Source organism: Schistosoma haematobium, chromosome 2 (assembly GCF_000699445.3).
Source record: "Schistosoma haematobium chromosome 2, whole genome shotgun sequence".
Classification (NCBI taxonomy): Eukaryota; Metazoa; Platyhelminthes; class Trematoda; order Strigeidida; family Schistosomatidae; genus Schistosoma; species Schistosoma haematobium.
The window spans coordinates 17,874,698-17,894,520 of NC_067197.1; the positions used below are offsets into that span (position 1 = coordinate 17,874,698).

The window sequence follows — 19,823 nt, forward strand, 5'->3', positions numbered from 1 at the left end:
AATGACAAGACATCAACTTGTTCAGACCTGTTTTTGTTTGATCCAATATTATTACTGCATTGTTCCGTTGTACTATTTAAACTTGGATTAATTTTAATTTGGTTATTTATTCTCTGAAGAAGTGACTTACACTAAGTCATGAAACGTCAGAAAATCCAATTTTCTACTCATTGGGATATTACAAATATATTATTTTTGTTTATAACAATCAACCCAATTCTCAATTTATTCGAAATTATCAAATCAAACCTTGGTAATGACACCTACACACTCATTGATTTGGATAGATTTTTAAGAATATAAACATTCATATATACTATTAGACCACTGAGTAGTAGGCAGTAATACTTTATCTAGTAATAACTGAATTCTACCATTAATTCAGAATCAGTTTCTTATACATTCCATATATTTCTTGTTGATGAGTATTAACATGGTAAAAATCCAAGAACGAAAAATCTTATTAGTGTAATAAGATCTTCTTGATGAAAATTTTATCCCAGAAATTTCGTTTTTGATAGGTATTCTGTATAATTGTTTGCTAACTAAACATATTATGTTAAACAGAAAATATATTTCCTTGAAAAGGCTTGAACCAAATTTCCAGGTAAAACGTTGAATTTACTTCAAATTCATTTGCTGAGATTTTACAAATACATTCTTTCTCTTAAATGTCTCACATCAACTTGGCATCCAAATACTGTGCAAGAATTCGATCAAAACAATTTAAACATATTACGTATGTTATAAGATTCAAGTTCAAAATTTTCATAAACACCTTCTTATTCGGAAATGCTGAAGTGTATTGTTGTTTTCCAATTCAACAATGCACTTTTTATACAAGCCTACTAGAAATTATTTCATCTTTTCCTTTGAATTATTTCCACCTTTAGAAAACATTTTATATATGAATGGAATAAGTATGGGATAGTAGTACTGTCCATGCATTACTTCATATATTTACTGTTTCGCATGTTCATGCTGTGTTTGTATCATTTGTATACAGTCTACTATTAGAAACTGTGTTCAGTGGAGCTGAACCGTGTCAGGTATGGAACAGTTACCCACTGAAAAATGATGGGAAATGTTCGTACAGTGTCGTTGGTTGGCTAAAGATGGACAATAATACCGTTGGATACTGACTCAGCGTTTTTGTGCGAGACTGAAGGTCTTGTGTTGGATTACCGCGTGAGGGGTCGTGGATTCCTACTGCTGAGGAGTCCCATCATAAGATAAAAAGGCATTCCAGAGCTTTTAGGTTTTCAATGATGATCTAGTTTAAACCAGTTCATGATTTTAATGAAATACCAATGGAGGCTTAAATATGCCAACCTTTAATCTAGCTCAGTAATATCTAATAGGATTTTACATTTTGCTTCATAGTGAACATATAAAAGTAGTCGAATATAAAGTATTCTGCTTAATAAATCATCACCAAGATCTTTACTTTAGGATTAAACTTTTTTAAAAAGTAAATGTGTTTTATAGAGAATATATGTTTAGTAATTACAATCTGAAGAAATTTAGATATTGTAGGGTTGAAGATAAACTGAACATAATCTGTAACCCTGAAACCAACTTTTGTCAAAACGATTAAGTGGGCTGTGAAATGATATGAAGTAGGTGAAATAAACTTAAAACTGAATAGGTCCTAATCGTGAATTCACTTGGTATTATTTGCTTGTATCTTCCAGTTGTTGTTAAGGAACTGCAATTGATCAGTCTCTTGTTGGTATATGTGCATTCTGTGTGAACTGCCTCGATATTGTCTTAATTCACAAGCATTATAAGCAAAGATGGATGGTGGCTAGGATTGAAATCCAGGACACGCGTTTCATCCCATTTAGGACTCGTCAGCTAGATGTACCTGCATTTCAAAGTTAATGTCCACTTCGGGTAAATCCACCTGACGAGTTCGAAATAGGACGAAACGTGCTTCCTAAATTCCATTGCTAGCCATCATCCATCTTTGCTTATTATTTCTAATTGTAGTTTTGTAAGACTAACTATTCTGTTTGCATCACATTTTACTCACATAGACATAAAAAAGCGTTCTTATTTCCTACTTTTATATCTCTACTTTAATGTATATCATAACTTTTTTTAATCAGAAATTCTTCGGAACACATAAAACTTAAGTCAAAGTATACTTCGTTAACATGTTTACTAATCTTTATTTCATTAATTATGTCATAATAAATAATATACATAATATTTTAATTACTTTTCTTCACAGGTATATAGATTGACACATTCTTTCTCATTAAGTAAATAAACAAATTAAGTTACATGTTGCATTCCTTATAAAATATTTCTTCTTATTTGGTTGTTAGTAAAGTGGATACTTTTTCAATGTTTATAGTAAGAAAAAACAAAGTGAATATGAAAGAGACAACTCAATAATTTATCCTACTCTTGTGATTAGATTATCTTCGATGAAATAGAAAAATATTTTTAATTATAGACTAATTTGTATAGAAAATGTCTATTATCTTTATAAATGATGCTTTGTAATTACTTAATTTTTCGCAAGGGGGGGGAGATGAATAAATAAAACAAAAAAAACTGAAATAATACAAATCATTATCTATAATAACTTTTCACTTCAAACAATAATGAAACATGCCTACTTATGGTTATATGATGATGGAAAATACAATGATTATGGGGTAGTAACTCACTGATGACAATGGCGGATGTGTCGCTAAATTTCGTGGATTAGTTGAAGTTAGACATTAACACCGTTGGATGCCGGCCAGCTCAGTGGTCTAGTGGTTAAGCTCTCGTGCGCTCGAGATTGATAAGACCTGTATTCGAAACCCCCGGGGTGGGGTTGTGGATGCGCACTGCTGAGGAGTCTCATACTAGGACGAGACGGCCGTCTTGTGCTTCCAGGTTTTCCACGATGGTTTAGCTTTAATTGACTCTCAACTGCTGAAATTATAGAAAAATTGTTGCAGTCAGAGAACCAAATTATAATCTAAATGTCTTAAGAATCGAAATCTAGAGACTATATTACTGAGAGAATTGTTGTGGGACAGTTTATACTCGTCATATCAGGAAAATAAGCTTATTTAAGTTCTATTAATAGCTTCTATGGTAGATTGATTTTAATTTCAAAAAAGGCTGTCCAGTGAATAGTACAGTGTGACATGTTTCCTCAAAATGAATTTTATAAATGTCTTTTTCTCCTGATCATTTTTGAAGAATTTTTCAAAATGATCTCACAGGCTATTAGTTGTCTACCTCTGTCACAAATGTTTAATAGAAAACAATACTACTTCTTTACTACTTAAATCTAAATATTTTATAGAAATGTTATACTCCATGAAGGTAACAGGTGTAAGTAAGTAAGTATTTATAAAAAAAATTAATGCAATGATATATAATACAGTTTGAATAATGTTTAACATTAACTGTATTATGTGTAGGTTTAGTACATTTAGAAGAGTTTTTCATCAACCTGCCAAAAAATAGGCAATAACATCATGTTTACTTCGAAGTAAACGCATAAATCATATGTTAATCTTAACATACAACGTTTGGTTATGTGTAGGAAACTTATGAAGAAAATACAAATCTGTTGTATTCGCTTACAATAACTAATTACATACATATTTAGTTTTGTAATTCAAAAATTTCACAAATAATTAATTACTAGTTTGTAAATCGTTTTAATTATATGTTGAATAATTTTACATTTGCAATTATTCTATATTTATATTCATTTCATTACTGAACTATTTTATTTGTTACGGTTTAACATCGCGCTTGAAATACGTTTGATTTTGACCAAATAGAACAGTTGACATCAATAATTTTCTGTCGATTTCCTTAATTTCCTTTTCATTAATATGAAAGCTAATTTTTGAATGAAAGATTTGTTATGGACTGTAAATTTGTTATATGATACTTATAAAGAAGTGAAAACATTGACAATATCAGACAAGAACTTGGATATTAAAACAACAATCAATATGTGATATATGAGTATCTTCAACTGTCATGAAGTAAAGAACACCTGATGTGAACACATGTGATTGGGAAAAATCTAATATTTGGGAGTCGAAACATTAACAAAACTGTAAATGATACAAACGGATTTTCTAAATTTTCCAATAAAAATGTTTGATAGAATATGGAAGATTAGTTATTGAAATATAAGCAAAAAAAAATAACCAGAAAAATAGCATAGTGCTTAATTTTTCAGAAAATCTTCAGGTACTGAATCATTTGGAATAGATTACTGGTGTAATGAACGAGAACACCAGTGGAGACAATCAGATGTACTTCAACACAAGTTACAGAATCTCTTAGTAAAATCTCAGAACCATACAGTAAATACTTCATTTGTAAAATGTCAATCAATCGTCTCAGACTTCATGGTTCTTTCATTTTCACAACAATCATCCTCTGTTCTCGTTTTCTTTATTCCGATCTTCTTAATCTAGATATTTCACTTTCAATTGATGATATAAACTACTTATATATATATATATATATATATATATATATATATATATATATTGACTTCAGTAACACTCACCACACTGCCATATTCTGTTAATTTTCACTATGTTTTTTACTAACAAGCCATCGAAATGACAATAGGAAGTTTATTAGAACTAATATGGATCAACATTAAGAAGTTATATCCAGTAAGAACCATCATTAAACTCTTTATTAGATATAATCTACTTTCACTTACTATTTTTTGCAACATGGAACAGTGTAAGATGTTTAATATGAAAGTTCAGTGTAACGAAAACACTTAGACTCCATAAACCTTTTTATATTTCAATCAATCATATTTGTTAAATGAGTAACATAAAATGATCGATATATTTGAATAAATCGTTTCCAATCTTTACTGAATCATTACTACTGTTTTGTATTTCATTATGCAATTTTATTTTGTTTACTTGTTATTTCATTCATTTTGAACATTTACAGGATACAGTAGGAAAGCAGAATTTTTTTAAGAACCATATCATAAACAAGGAAAAGACGTTTTGAACAATCTGATCTCATATTTACTTGTTAAGACGTTTATGTATTAAAAAAATATAAGGGTCATAATACCAGGTCTGTTATGAGATATCAACTCACTGATGATAATGGTGTACGGTGGCGCAACTTCGTGGATTGGTTGAAGTTAGAAACTAACACCGTTGGATGCCGGCTCAGTCATATAGTTGGTTAAGCGCCTGGTGCGAGACTGATAGGTCCTGGGTTGGAATCTCGCGGGGTGCGGGATCGTGAATGCGCACTGTTGAGGAGTCCCATACTAGGACGAGACGGCCGTCCAGTGCTTTCAGGTTTTCCATGGTAGTCTAGCTTCAATTTACTCATGATTTCAATTGAAACATAAGAAAAACAAAGACAAATGGAAAAGAAAAAAACGATGTAAATTACATTTTTAAAAAATTTAAAATCAATATTATCAGCATGGATTTTAGTCAAAATACAAATCATTTTGAACATGCAGAGGGATAAGTTTAAACTTTGTTATGCCTCAGATTTTAACAAATCTATGTATTAAACCTTAGACAACTTTTATATAAAACCATAAAAGAAGAGTTAAGTACAGTCTTATAACCTGTGCGAACTATATATTTAGCAACAGAGTTTTAGTAAAGTTAATCTTCTCATTGTGTTTTACAATTATCTTTTCACTCACTCAATTCTAAATGTTTATGTAGATTACTCAAATCTTCTATAGTTGCTACGCCATTTATTTTATCAATTCTCGAATTCTCGTTAACTACTGTCTTACCCCATGAATATTTAGCTTTTGCAGTAATTTGTAAATGTCATGAGTTAGATTTTTAATGAATTTCTAAATGGATACTAGGGAAGCAACTAATCAGAGATTCCTAGTTTTCATTAGATGTTCAATTAAACTAGTATCTTTATGTAAGATAGCAAATTCAATAGTTTTCACCATCCTCTATACTAAAAAACTCAATGATTGTCAATACTGTAAATAAAACTTGAAACGTTATTTCCGTTAGGACTCTTAAAGTGTATATCTTATACACTTTTATTTATTTCAACATAGACTTTAAAATATTTCAAAAAACTGACCATTGCATAATTATCTTTTTTGTAAAGACAACCAATCAACATGATGTTTCAAGGTATCCTAACATGAAACTGACCAAACAAAAAAATAAATTTCTACGTTTCATGTAAAACAAATATATTTTCATTAAAGTTTTGTGTTGATTATTCTCGTCCAACTGTGCTGTTTGCTACTGGTGTCGATATATATAATTAGTATGTCAGTCAGTCCCTAGCTTTCTTCCAACCTACTCCTATATCATTGAGCATCGCACGTCGAGGCAGACGGTGGTTGGGCATACGTAACACGTGCCCCAGCCATCTCAACTGATGAAGTTTCACCACTTCATCAATCGATTTGCCATCCTTACCTAGTACCCATTTCCTAACAACTGCATTACTTACTCGATGGTCCCATGATATACGAGCAATATTTCGAAGACACCTATGATCGAATACTAGTAACCTACGAATATCCTCTACTTTTACCGGCCACGTTTCACTGCCATAAAGTAGGACGGAACGAACTGCTGCGCAGCAAACACGTCCTTTGGTTGATAGACGGATATCTCGTCTACGCCATAAATGACGCAAGTTGGCAAAAGCTAGTCGAGCCTTCTGTATCCGTTCTGAGATTTCATCACACACCAGACCACAAGGGTTGATGAGACTTCCAAGATAAGTGAAGCGATCGACACGCTCAATTGAAACTGAAATATCTAGCAGTAGGTTAACAAGATCGAAATAAAGAAAACGAGAACAGAGAATGATTGGTGTGAAAATGAAGAGTTCATGAAGTCTGAGACGATTGATTGACATTTTAAAAATGAAGTATTTATTGTATGGCTGTGAGATTTTACTATGAGATTGTATAACTTTGTTTTCAAATACATCCGATTGTTTCCACTTGTGTTCTAGCTCATTAAATTTGGTGTCTCTACCAGGATTCGAACCTAGTCCATTTTAATAAACATTTATATAACCAGAGTAAACAGACAATATGTAATAAATTGAATACATTTTCTTTCAGAAACTTTAAATCTTTCATTTACTATTTTGTATAATTAAAAAGCTTTACAAACATAATTTTGTGTGTAAAATACATGAGCACAATCATTTTTCTAGTGAAGATTATTTGTGATCACAACAGTTGAACTAAAGACTGGCAAAAACAAACAAAAATTTAATTTCTATAGTGTATAAACTAATAGATATAATGCAAAGTTTCATATTAAGACTCTAAAAGATCTGAGGATTATAAAACAAATATTGACTTCCAATTAACAAATCTTAACATCTGAATGTATACATGAGTTAATTTAGTTCTTTACATCATTATTATCAAATAAATAAGAATGATGTATTGAAATACCAAGAATACAATCATATGATAAGACTATTCTAATATACCCGTATAAATGATTGTAAATAATCTCATTACTTCATGACCTTTTATTAGGATCATGAGAGGTGTTCAACAATGTTTCAGATATAACACAGTACTACATAACTTAAAATAGGAAGGTTCATTTATTGATAAGTAATATTCATAGTGAAAGAAAAATAAATGAAATAACACAACGACCAATAAAGTTGAACATAACAGAAAACAGATAACGGAGGATTAAAATAAGAGAGTAATCTAAGATGTAGTAATTTTTCAACACAATACTTTAAAAAAAAATAAAAACTGACAATTTAAAAATCGCCATAGAATATTCAAAAATGAAGAACTTTTAGACGAACAATTGTCTTCAATAACTTCACTATGAAGCCATACAGTTACAAGTCCATAATCATTATGATATTTTATGCATTTATTAAGTTACCAATGTTATATATCAAAAGTAATGAGCATGAAACTGTTATGACATAAATACTACAAAATTGTGCTATTTGTAAACTAGAAACATCGGAATGATTCGTAAAAGTGTCAAGTTATGGTTAACATAATAGTAATATATATAAACCGTGTGAATAAAATTCATAATAGGTGAATTTCGTCTCGTCAATGGAGGTAATAATAATAATAACGTTGTGTGAATATGATATGTAGTAAAAGGGGGATTGTGAGGGTAATTACACTAAAAAAGTATTCATGTGAATTCGGAAAGATGGATATGAAGATTAAAAAAAATTAATCAAGGCGTGGTAGGGGGGTAAGAGGTTTATGATATCTAGATTAGGTAATCGGTAATCCAGTCGTAGGCCAAGGTATATGCCGAGACTGGACCTAACCCCTCTGGATACACAAGTTTGGTTTTCTGGAGATAATCCAGATGTCTTTGTCTATGTAGAGTATCTGTAATCTGGCTCTCGTAGATAGGTTGTTTGGAACTTGATATAAAACGGAGAAAGCTTCTCCTATTTTGATATGTTCACTATCTACCAAGTAAGAAAGAATGGTACTGTTAATCGATTTAGTGACTCCTTTTTTCAACATTTTGACACCGGTTCACGAACATTCAAGGATAAATCCCTCTGAGTACGGCCTATGTAACTAGCTCCACGGGAGCATTTGAATTGGTATACACACATGGAGGAGCCCATCGTCGGTAACATATCCTTGATTTTTTCTGTTAGTATTTGTAACTTTGTAACTTTGCAGTGTGAAACATCCTCTCAACAGAACTTTTCAATCAACAAGTAAAAATCATCACCTGCTATTTCCCCTTCAATATCCAGTTTTAGGGTGTTTTCTTGCTGACCATGTCATAGTTATTTCTATTTTTAACTTGTGATGATAATTTTCTGAAGAAATCATCTGGATGGCCATTATTTTGTAATATGTTCATTAATTTATATATTTCCTATCTATCCTACCTTCAGAACCTAATAGTTTGATTCTGTGTCTGAGACATTTGATTAAATTTGTTTCTTATTGAGGTGTAAAGCTATGGAAACAGGTATATTTACCCGTCCATGTATTCTTTCTAAATACATTTCTTATTTTTGATGTTTGTAAAATATCACAATAATCATGGACTTATAACTGTATAGCTTCATAATAAAGTTATTGAAATCAATTGTTCTCTCAAATATTCTTTGTTTTTGAAAACTTGCATTATCAGCAAAATGACTAAATTAGAATAAATTTCTACCATTGTACTTAATGTAAAAAACGATCTGAAAGGAAATTACCTGCAATATACAATGCTAGAGTGACAATATAAATATCAAAGAGGTTTAAAAATAGACTTAAGTAAACTATTTTGACAAAAAGTCTAGTTCTTTTTAGAAGAACACGCTTAATCTATCCTAATTTACCAGTAAGTATGCTTCATAACAAGCCTAATGAAATTGAAAGACTGGTGAATAGGTATAGTCAAAGACAATATTCCACTAAAAAAATAGTTTATAGAATAACTTTAGCTAAGCATGCACTAATAGCAGCGGACAGTTATTTCATCTGATTAAGGGACTTTTAATCGCCTTTTTATTGAATGACGATTGAGTTGGCTAGGTGGTCCTTAGGCGTATTGATTCCGACTTTTGGCTTACATTTTAATTTTTTTACAACATGAGAACAAACATAAAATTTACATACTACTAAAATATTTTTAGATATAAATCTATTATAAGAAAGTACAATTCTGGTCTATTTAACAGCCAATCTTTATTTATAGATACATTAATTTTCAAAGCTTAAGAGAAAGTGTGTCCCGGCGAGACTATATTTTACCAACGAGCCAATAAGATTTTGGATAACAGGTATTGGATTTTGGCGCGAAATCCACTTACTCATTTGGCCAAATAGCATCTTGACATTTTAGCTGATATCATTTCGTGATGAAAAACCGTAAATCCAATTCCTAACCTGTTATAGCTTGTGACCGCCGATTAGAGAGCGGTGACTTGTCGATCGGATCAATGACGCATAAACCCGTGAGAGCAGCCTCGAGTCCTGATTGGTTCCACTTCCTGCCTAGCTCAGCCACTTAATTCCAAAACACCAATCCGAGCCTCTGCAATATGAATCCTTATATTTCAAACATACTGAGTTTATATACCAAACAAACAGACCACAACGTACCATAAAATAGAAAACGACATTTGTACAAGATTTGGGCAAATGGATCCCAAAAGTTAATATTCATTATGCTTATCGGGACATAACATAACCCTAACCATCAACTGTAAATCATAATTCGTATTCTTCAAACTGCCTTAAAACCCTCATTTAGCCTTAGTAAGTAGGTAAACACTCTCAGGGTCACTTTGGTGTTGCTCAAAGGTCGTCCATAAATTATAGTCTCATCAGGTGTCTCAAAGACGATAATTTTCTGTATTGTATATAAAACTTGCAAATATATAGGCTCATAACATCCACATATCACTGATTGAAAACTAAATTGCACAAGTTACCATGTACAAATGAATAACGTTCTGACAATTTTAGAATGAAGTGTTTGTCACCTTATTTATAATTTTAGTTATATAAACTTGTTTAAATTAAAGCTGTTCAGAGTTGAGCTTAGTATATTTTTTTATTACGATAAAATGATAATTTAACATTGATAATTGAAATTTCTACTGTTATGTAAACTATACCAACATAGTTTATTACATTGAGTCAGAAATAGACTTATTGTATCATGAAACAAGTGACTGTTGTTCGACTCACTATTTTCATACAAATACATTGGATTGAAAGGAATTTCCTTTTGAAATTGTATTCTTGAGAAGTAATAAAGCTACACAACGTTGAGAATGTGTTTGCATTAAGTGATCCTTTCATATGAAACAATATCATGTCATCTAGTCAATGGTACTATAACATAAGAAATTTAAAAAAACGAAAACTTTCGTTTGCCTTCGCATATACGCAATACCTCTCATGTTATAGAATGCTAGATGCAAAATTAAATATAATTACAATTAATAGTAAATATAATAATAAATAAATTTGTTTACCCTGAAGAATTGACCTACACTAGGTAACGAAACATCAAAAATACAACTTTCTACTCTTTGGGGTATCCCAAAAATATATTCACTGATAACTTTCTACCCATTGCTCAATTTATTCAAAACTATCACATTCAAACTCAGCAACGACACTAGCTGAAATATCTTAATTTTCCCTCATATCAATTAAAATTTGTGGATTATGTTTTAAGTTGACAAGATGTCTGTGACTCTATATCACAATTCTTTATGTTCGATATCAGATGGTTGTCGAAGTTCGTCAGGATTCTCTAGATATCCATTTCGTGCTGATCCGCTAAGGTGAGTAGCTAAATTACAACATAATTGACAAATTTTGACCAGCACAAAAATCTAGACATCAAGAAATTATGGTTATTCAGTGTAAATATTTGAATCCCACAGATCACTTGTAAACTTGATTGTGGTGTTCAGATACTGCAGAAATGACTGGTTAAAATCTGTAAAACCGAATTAAATCCAGAGACAAGGTTTCCAGTCTATTTCTTACAATCATTCAACTCGAAATGTTTTAAATGTAAGATACTTTACATTGGTAAACAGTACCTTAGTTAAAAGGGTTTCATGACTTGAGATTTAATTTAACTTCCTCCAAAATATAATCCGTTGCTTATTAAATGATAAGTGACTTTTTGTTATACTGGGACAAATGTTCAAATTCCATGACAAGTTAATATCAATATTATCAATGCAGAATATGTGATTTTCTATTAAACCTTCATAGGAATTATCCATTTTAACGGCATCTCTTTTTCACATAGACTTCTGTGTGTATATATTTGAACCTTTAATTGTATATTCAATGAAGAAGTGAATTTTGTTGAAGATTATGTTATTAGTTATACTTCTTTGACAGTTGAATATAGTCAGAATCTTACATATTAAACAAGCACTGAATTCAAGTTACTTTACAGTTGTCAAAGAAACAGAAGACATTGTTAAAGTATTTTTATTCCATCTTTCTCTCTTTCAACTTTTTAAATATACTACTTTTAAAGTGACTTATTTTGGATCAGTTGACGGTAAAGATAATTACTTATTATCAACAATATATGATAAATTTGTAGCAAACTGACATTGTTATTCATATATATATATATATATATATATATATATATATATATATATATATATAACTTAAATATAACTACATTATTAATACATATTCACAAATTACATTCATCTTTACATAGTATTTAATAATAACTCAACATACATGTAACAGACTACATGATAACTGTATAAAGATATTACTGACATTTCTTAAGAGAAAAAAAGAAAAACTCCCATCCAATATGTGTCATCTTTTTATACTGACGTTTAAACAAAATGGTCAGTTGACAGATTATTTAAAATTTCTATTTCATGATATTGATATTTTGTAATGAAATGAATTGATACTTAAATAAAATGTCTTTCAGAAATTTAGATAGCGAATAACATTCAGAATTATAAACAAAGATGGATAGTGGTTAGCAGTGGAATCCAGGACGCATGTTTTGTCCTGTTTAGGTCACGTCAGCTGCATGTATCTACATCTCAAAGTTGATGTTCACTTTACGACGCGAGCCCATTACCGTTCGCTTCAAACATCATCGTGTTATCCACTTAGTTACTGAGTCCTGATAGCCACTTACTTGTGCAATGGGGTGAAGTTTAAAGTCACTTGGTGTTGTTTACTTGAATCTTCCCATTGATGTTTAGGAAAGCAAATGATCAGTCTGTTATTGGAATATGTGCATACTATGCGTATTGCTTCGATATTGTCTTAATTCACGAGTATCTTTGCTTCGTCAATGGATTCCACTGCTAGCCATTATCCATCTTTGCTTATAATGATTGTGAATTAAGGCAATATCGAAGCAATACGCACAGTATGCACATGTACCAATAAGAGACTGATCGATTGCAGACCAAAAAAGTAAAGGAAAGATTCAAGTAAGCAATACCAAGTGAATCCAACATTCAGTATTGTTTATCCAACCTTTAGAACTTAGGTACTGCTACAATTTGTCCTTCACAGAACAAGTCTCGAAACAGACCTTTATGTTCCAGCGTATTATGGGTTACAAAATTCGTAACCTCTATGGTAACGAGTCACCTATTCTAATGTTTATAGTACATGCAAGATCACTCATAGAATATTGAAAGTTCCTTCTGAGTAGTGTTTGCATAAATAACAAATTATTGCTGGAATCCGTTTAGAGACGATTTACGCTTCGTATTCTTGGGATTGATTCTACCTTAAATTATAAATTAAGATGTAATAAACTTAAACTTGACTCCTTTTGAAAGAGCAAACTCAAACTAAATTTAATCTTTCTCTTCGAAATGCCTAATAAACTACCTTTTACTTCCAATGAAGTATTTCAATATGTAGAAACTCCTAGTTACAACATCCGTAACTTTACCTTTGGTGAAACAATCACATTCTAAATTTCTCCATATGAATTACTTAAAGAGTAAATTTACGAGACCCTGGTATAATTTATCACTATCTATCTGTGAATTAAAATCACTCCCGTTCTTATTTCACTGTATCGATGCTTACTTTTCCTTTGGAGATGCTTTAAATGTTCTTACACCTGTAAGTGAATCTTATTCCACAATTGAGATTATAGCAATTTTAAATGTCTTGTCGCTTTTATTACTGAATTCACTAAGCAAACCTCCCTACCTGCTGTTACTCTACACTAACACCATCTCTGACAACCTGAACTAATTTGAATAATATCTAACACAAATAGTATACCAGAAAAAAGCCTTACATATGTATTATGGTAGACCTGACCAACCTATTGTAGTAATTATTGCCTTTATTCCATACTCTTTACTTCCGTTTTATTTTCTCTAGTTGTAGGGTGAAACTTTCCACCTCTTCCAGAGTTTCTCCATTAAATGTGATTGGGTTGTTTGGTGTTCTCCATGTTGTATTTGAAAATCTTGGTTTTTCCCTTGTGCATGTTGAGGCATTTTGCTGCTACATTGGCTGTCTTCATCTTCATTTGTTCGTATGTATGGGATAGAAGGGCTAGGTAATCTGCAAAGTCCAAGTCGGCTGGTTGATTCCGAGTTTTCCATTGTATTTCTTGCCTCACGTCAGATGTAAAGATCTTCACAATTCAGTCCTCACTTAGAATGCATCTGTCGGCTGTCCTTCATGCATGACTTTGCACTGTAGTGCGTCATATGAATTCCGTAGGATGTTAACGATTTTCTCAGGTACACCGTAGTGTCGAGGAAAGTTCCATTAAGTTCCACTATCCACACTGTCAAGTGCTTTCTCATCGTCAAGGAAGTTGATGTATAGTTACGCATTCCATTCAATTGATTGTTCAATAATGATCTGTAGTGACGAGATTAGGTCTGTGCACGATCGATCCTTACTGAATATGGCCTGTTGATCTCGAAGCCGGACACTTACTGAATTTTGCATCCGGTTCAAAAAACTCTGTTGAAAATTTATCCTGATACCGATAATGGTGTGATGCCTCTGTAGTTTTCACATTTGCTCACATCTCTTTTTTTTGATATCTCCGCAAACCTTTTTAATCCTTTCTAAATACTTAAAAATTCTGCAATAGCAAATTTTAATCAGTTTTTAAAGATGATCTATGCGAAGTACAAATTGAAAGACTTAAACATCAATTCACTAATATTAACAGAATAACTGTTAAGCCGTTAAATAAATTAAAAATGTTAGAAAATTTTATTTGGATTTCCGCTTTGATAATCACATGACTACAAGATGAAATGTCCAAGTCAATAACTACATGAAAACATCATAGGATTTTAGTACATGAATAATAATCGTTTGTTTAATCGAGTGAAATATATCCTTCTATTGAGTTGTAGTACGGAAGCAGCAAATTTACAGTACATCAGAGTACGAATTGAATTTGTTCTAACTATTAGTCTGATGTTAAACTATGGTTTGTAAGGTTTGTTACATTTATAAGTTTAATTTAACGCAACTGAATCTACAGTGTTAATTCACTACTAGGGATCAGTCGAAAATTTGTGTTATATACATGATTATTATTACAGTCACAAGTTTATACGGCTTGTCATTGTGGTGCAGTTTATTGACTAATTCCAACTTATATATAATCCAGATTCAAGGTTTTCCATTGAATTTTTACAAGCGATAAGCATTATATAACTAGTAGACTTATTCTACACGCTATTGCAAACGATTGCTAGAATGAGCAATATATCACAAATTAAGTTTGTTGCCTGAATTGTCTAATAAAACTTTAATGAACAAGGAAGGCAACAAAATATAATATTCATTACAGTTTATTTATTGTTTGACATACCACTTAACTTTTATCAGCTTAATTAGGGAATATAAGTAATTGCTTTTCGATCAGCTAAGAATTACCCTTTTCAAAATTGAAGTACTTTTAAAATGATAATAGACAATAAACAAAAAATTCTGTAACACTATGCGTAAAACATGTCATCCTCGAAGATATTGTTAAAACCCATAGATTATACTTTACAATAATTATTTTGGCTTCATTAATATTGATATCCACGAGGGGAACATAGTGTTGTTGCCAGCAGTTGTGCAACATGTTTACTTTATTACAGTTATAAGTGAACAGCTCTTCAGTTCATATGTCATTATTACAATTAACCAATAGAACACTTACACTTCGAGGGTAAATAACAAAATATTGGTACCCAAGCCAGTAAGTAATGGATGAGAGATAAACTAATTTCTTAATCATTATTAAATGACATCGGAAGATAGTATATATTTACTTTAAAACAATTCTAATTTCAATCGATAACTGCCGATATTTTTTTATTCTTATAAAGTTAAATGTTATGAAAAACTGATATAGCAAATATTCTAAGAATAAAACCTCTCGCTTGATATTCATTTAGTTTGATGTTACTATGATTTTTACTAATATTGTTGGAAAAAAAAGCTAATATCATTCTTATCTCCATGCTCATTACACAGGAAAACGGTGTCAATCTATGATAAGCAATCTTCAACTATGTTGGGGATGATAAATTTCACCTAAGATAGTGGACTATAGTCGTGCAATATTGGGAATGGACTGGAAAAAGAAATATACTTTAATAGGTGCTAACTCTGAAGATTAAACTTTAATCACTTTCCATGAAAATTGAATGTCTCGGATATAATTTCTGATGAGATCAGAGATGAGTACTGTTCAAGAGTCATAAACTAGGACGAAAAAGCTATCTAATACTTTTCAATTTTCAGTGGATATTTTAGTCAAAGTCAGTTCAGGAAGTGAATCCTTTAGTTAAACTAATTTGTATAACCTTTAATGATAATTAAAATACAAGTATTTCGTTTAAATTATATGTCTCAAATCATTAAGGAGAGAAACATTTCATTACTTCATCAGTTAAATAATTGAAAAAGTGAAATTCATTGTTTAAAAAAAATGCAACATAGAAATATGATGCATTTCAGATTATTAGTGAACACGTAAATCTTTTATAATTATGTTTCATATAAATTAAAGTCACGTAATATTTACTAATTATCTTATTGTATATGTGTTCTGCTCAAAATTAAACGTTAAAACCGATATCGCAAGCAACAAGTAAGCTTAGTAGATACTTTTTTTAAAGATACATTACATTGGTAAGTGATTGATGTATCATGTGACATCCAAAGCAAACAAGGAAATCTAAATGTAGACAAAAATGGAATCTGTGAGATGATATGCTGATAAGCAACAGGTGAATTGAGCTTTAAAAAGAATCCATTACGAGTATAAACTTATTTCTATTTGTTATAACACGTTATAAGAATTTAATAATTCATACACACAAACCATGACATATAAACTGTGAGCGTAACTTTTGAGGTAGACGTTGATTGATAATTGAGCATAAAACCGTCCTCAAAAAGATAGTTCTGTTCTTTCAATCATTTGTAATCTTCCAACTTTCCTTGAATTAAATGTCATCATTCTAAAGCCTGAATTGTTGATCAGTAAATTTTATTTCAATAACTTGAAATTTTAGTCTATGATAACTAAATCATGACAAGTGAAAAGAAACACTTCAATTTTGCAAGACCTGAATCATATAGGTGTCCAAGATTAGTTTGTTGTAGGATTTTATTTTCATAATTGATGAATACTTTAACTGATATTATTACCAGAAATCAAGATGGAAACCTATTCAGATTTAAATTCACTTGGTATTATTTGGCTTGTATCTTCCCATTGAGGTTTTAAGACTGCAATTGATCAGTCTGTTATCGGCATATGTGGATACTGTGCGTATGTCTCGATATTGCCTTAATTCACAAGCTTTTCGTAAGCAGTGATGGATAGTGGCTAGCAGTGGGATCCAGGACGCACGTTTCGTCCTATTTGGGACTCATCAGCTGGATGTACCTGCATCTCAGAGTTGATGTTCAGTCTGGGACTCGGACCCAGTACCATTCGCTTGTGAATTAAGGCAATATCGAGGCATACGCACAGTATCCACATATGCCGATAACAGACTGATCAATTGCAGTCTTAAAACCTCAATGGGAAGATACAAGCCAAATAATACCAAGTGAATTTAAATTCACCCCATTGCACAAGCAAGTGGCTATCAGGACTCAGTAGCTATTTCGATAACGCGATGGCATTTGAAGCGAATGGCACTGGGTTCGAGTCGTAAAGTGAACACCAACACTTAGATGCAGGTACATCCAGCTGACGAGTCACAAATAGGACAAAACATGCGTCCTGGATTCCACTGCCAACCACTATCTATCATTGCTATTAAGATTTATTTTATTAATGTAATAAATAATAATATGGTAAATATGTACCCATTGACCCATTTCATTAATAACATTCTTTTTTAGTATATGTTTATGGTTAATTACTGACTAGAAATTAATTATTTTAAAATTGTGGGTGGTTCACCGACTTGTTCTGATACAGAAAGCACATCAAAAATATCCCGAAATTTTCAATCTGATCCATCTTAAAATGATAATTACCATATAGTACGAAATGGATGATAATTCGAAATAATTCTCCAAAAATTTATGGATCAAATTGAGAAAATCTACACTAAATAATCATATTGTAGTGAAGGAGAACACAGGTGAGAACGACCGAATTATATTTAGCACAAAATTACAGTTACGTGATAAAACAGAAAAAACCATATTATAATACTTAATTTGCAAAATGTTCAGTAATTGTCTCGAACTTCATCGTTCTTGCATTTCCATACTAATTGCTTTCTATTCCCGTTCTTCCTTTCTTGATCTTCCCCATCTTCTGCCGCCAGACATTACATTCCTGACTCGCGCCATATACTACTTATATCAATATAAGTAGCACGCACCACAATATCATTAACTCAATATTTTAACTACATAAGTTTCTTCGTACTTAACTAAAAGTGAACAAATGTGTTTAAAAGATAATCTACAGAAAGAATTTGTAATCATTTTATATACAAAATATACTCTCATTAATGTATTATTCATGAGTATCTACCATTACTGTTGAGTATCAGTTAGATACTCTTGAACACCAGAATATAATGATTTTAACCATGTTTTTATTGAGTCCCCTACTTTGAAATCCAATGACTGTTAAGTAATAAAAATTTTCATTAGTGTATTTTCTGACAATCTTGGTGAATTCTTTTGTAACAAATGCGTCTTTAAATTTACGGATTCTTATTATTATTATGCTCATTATATATCAGTCACTTTATAAAACTACATAATCCCATTACATACATGATTTCCATAGTGCCGAGACTATAATTTATGGTCAACGTTTGAACGAATCTTAAGTGACCTTGAGAAATATTGGCCAATCAGTAAACAGTTAGTATAGAGTAAAGAGATGTTATACAAAATCAAAGAATTAAAGTGGATATACATCTTTTACATGGTTTAAAAACTTGTCAAGGTTAGAAAGAGATTTAGAGGTTCTAAAGTATACGGTAGAGGAAATCACTCATCTGGCTCCATAATAGTCAGCATCTGGAGCCATGACAAGGTAGCACAAACTCTTTCAACCTCGACCACATAACTTCAATACTGTTTGTGTGCACTTCAGTTGTTGAGTCCACAAAATGCCACTTGTGGATAATGACACGATGCACATAACAAAGTCTATGTAGGCATCTTTACGCTCTCCAATCATCCATATATATTATGGTACCTGGCTGCAGTCAGTGTTACTGCTACTTTTATTATAAAGTTCGCAATAATTGTCATAATTTGCCTTAGCCTCAATCTGGATTGAAGGAAAATATCCTATTCTAGCAGAATTCTTCCTCCAACACATATTAAATCGAAAGATAGCATCATCACAGTAGTCTACACAAGTTCCACAAGTCATTTGATTACCACAATCACAAATAGGGGAACTTCTTAGTAGTCCCATTTGTCGTAGCCATTCAATTATCACGTTTTCTCTAAAATCCGTTATGAACCAATCTCTCAAGTTACTTTGTAAATTCTCATCTGAAAAGAATGATTAATAATTGCAAACATTATTGGATTATTTAAAGTTTACGAAAACAAAATATCTACTCACTTATATTATCTTCAGGTATAATATGTGAAATTCAACTTCAGAAACAAATTAATAAACCTTGTTAATGTTTAAATAATCAACTTAAATCAATTAAATTCTATTTAGACTAAAGTTAATACTTTGCTCAGATCTCTAGGCTATTCACTTTTTAACAGTGTGAATATAAACATCAACATTCTTATCTTGTTTTACGAAACTTGAGATCATTGGTCATTGTATTCTTCATATTAATAGTTTGCAGACAGGAGA

At 31.3% G+C, this 19,823-nt stretch overlaps 1 protein-coding gene across 1 annotated transcript; it reads right to left on the reverse strand.

The window, feature by feature from the left end:
• Positions 1–18,161: 18,161 nt before the first annotated feature.
• MS3_00000253 (uncharacterized protein) lies at positions 18,162–19,496 on the reverse strand (the record flags this gene model as incomplete). The annotated part of the gene is made up of 1 exon (XM_051208094.1): positions 18,162–19,496. A coding segment is annotated over one exon (309 nt), but the record flags the coding sequence as incomplete, so codon positions are not given.
• Positions 19,497–19,823: the final 327 nt, after the last annotated feature.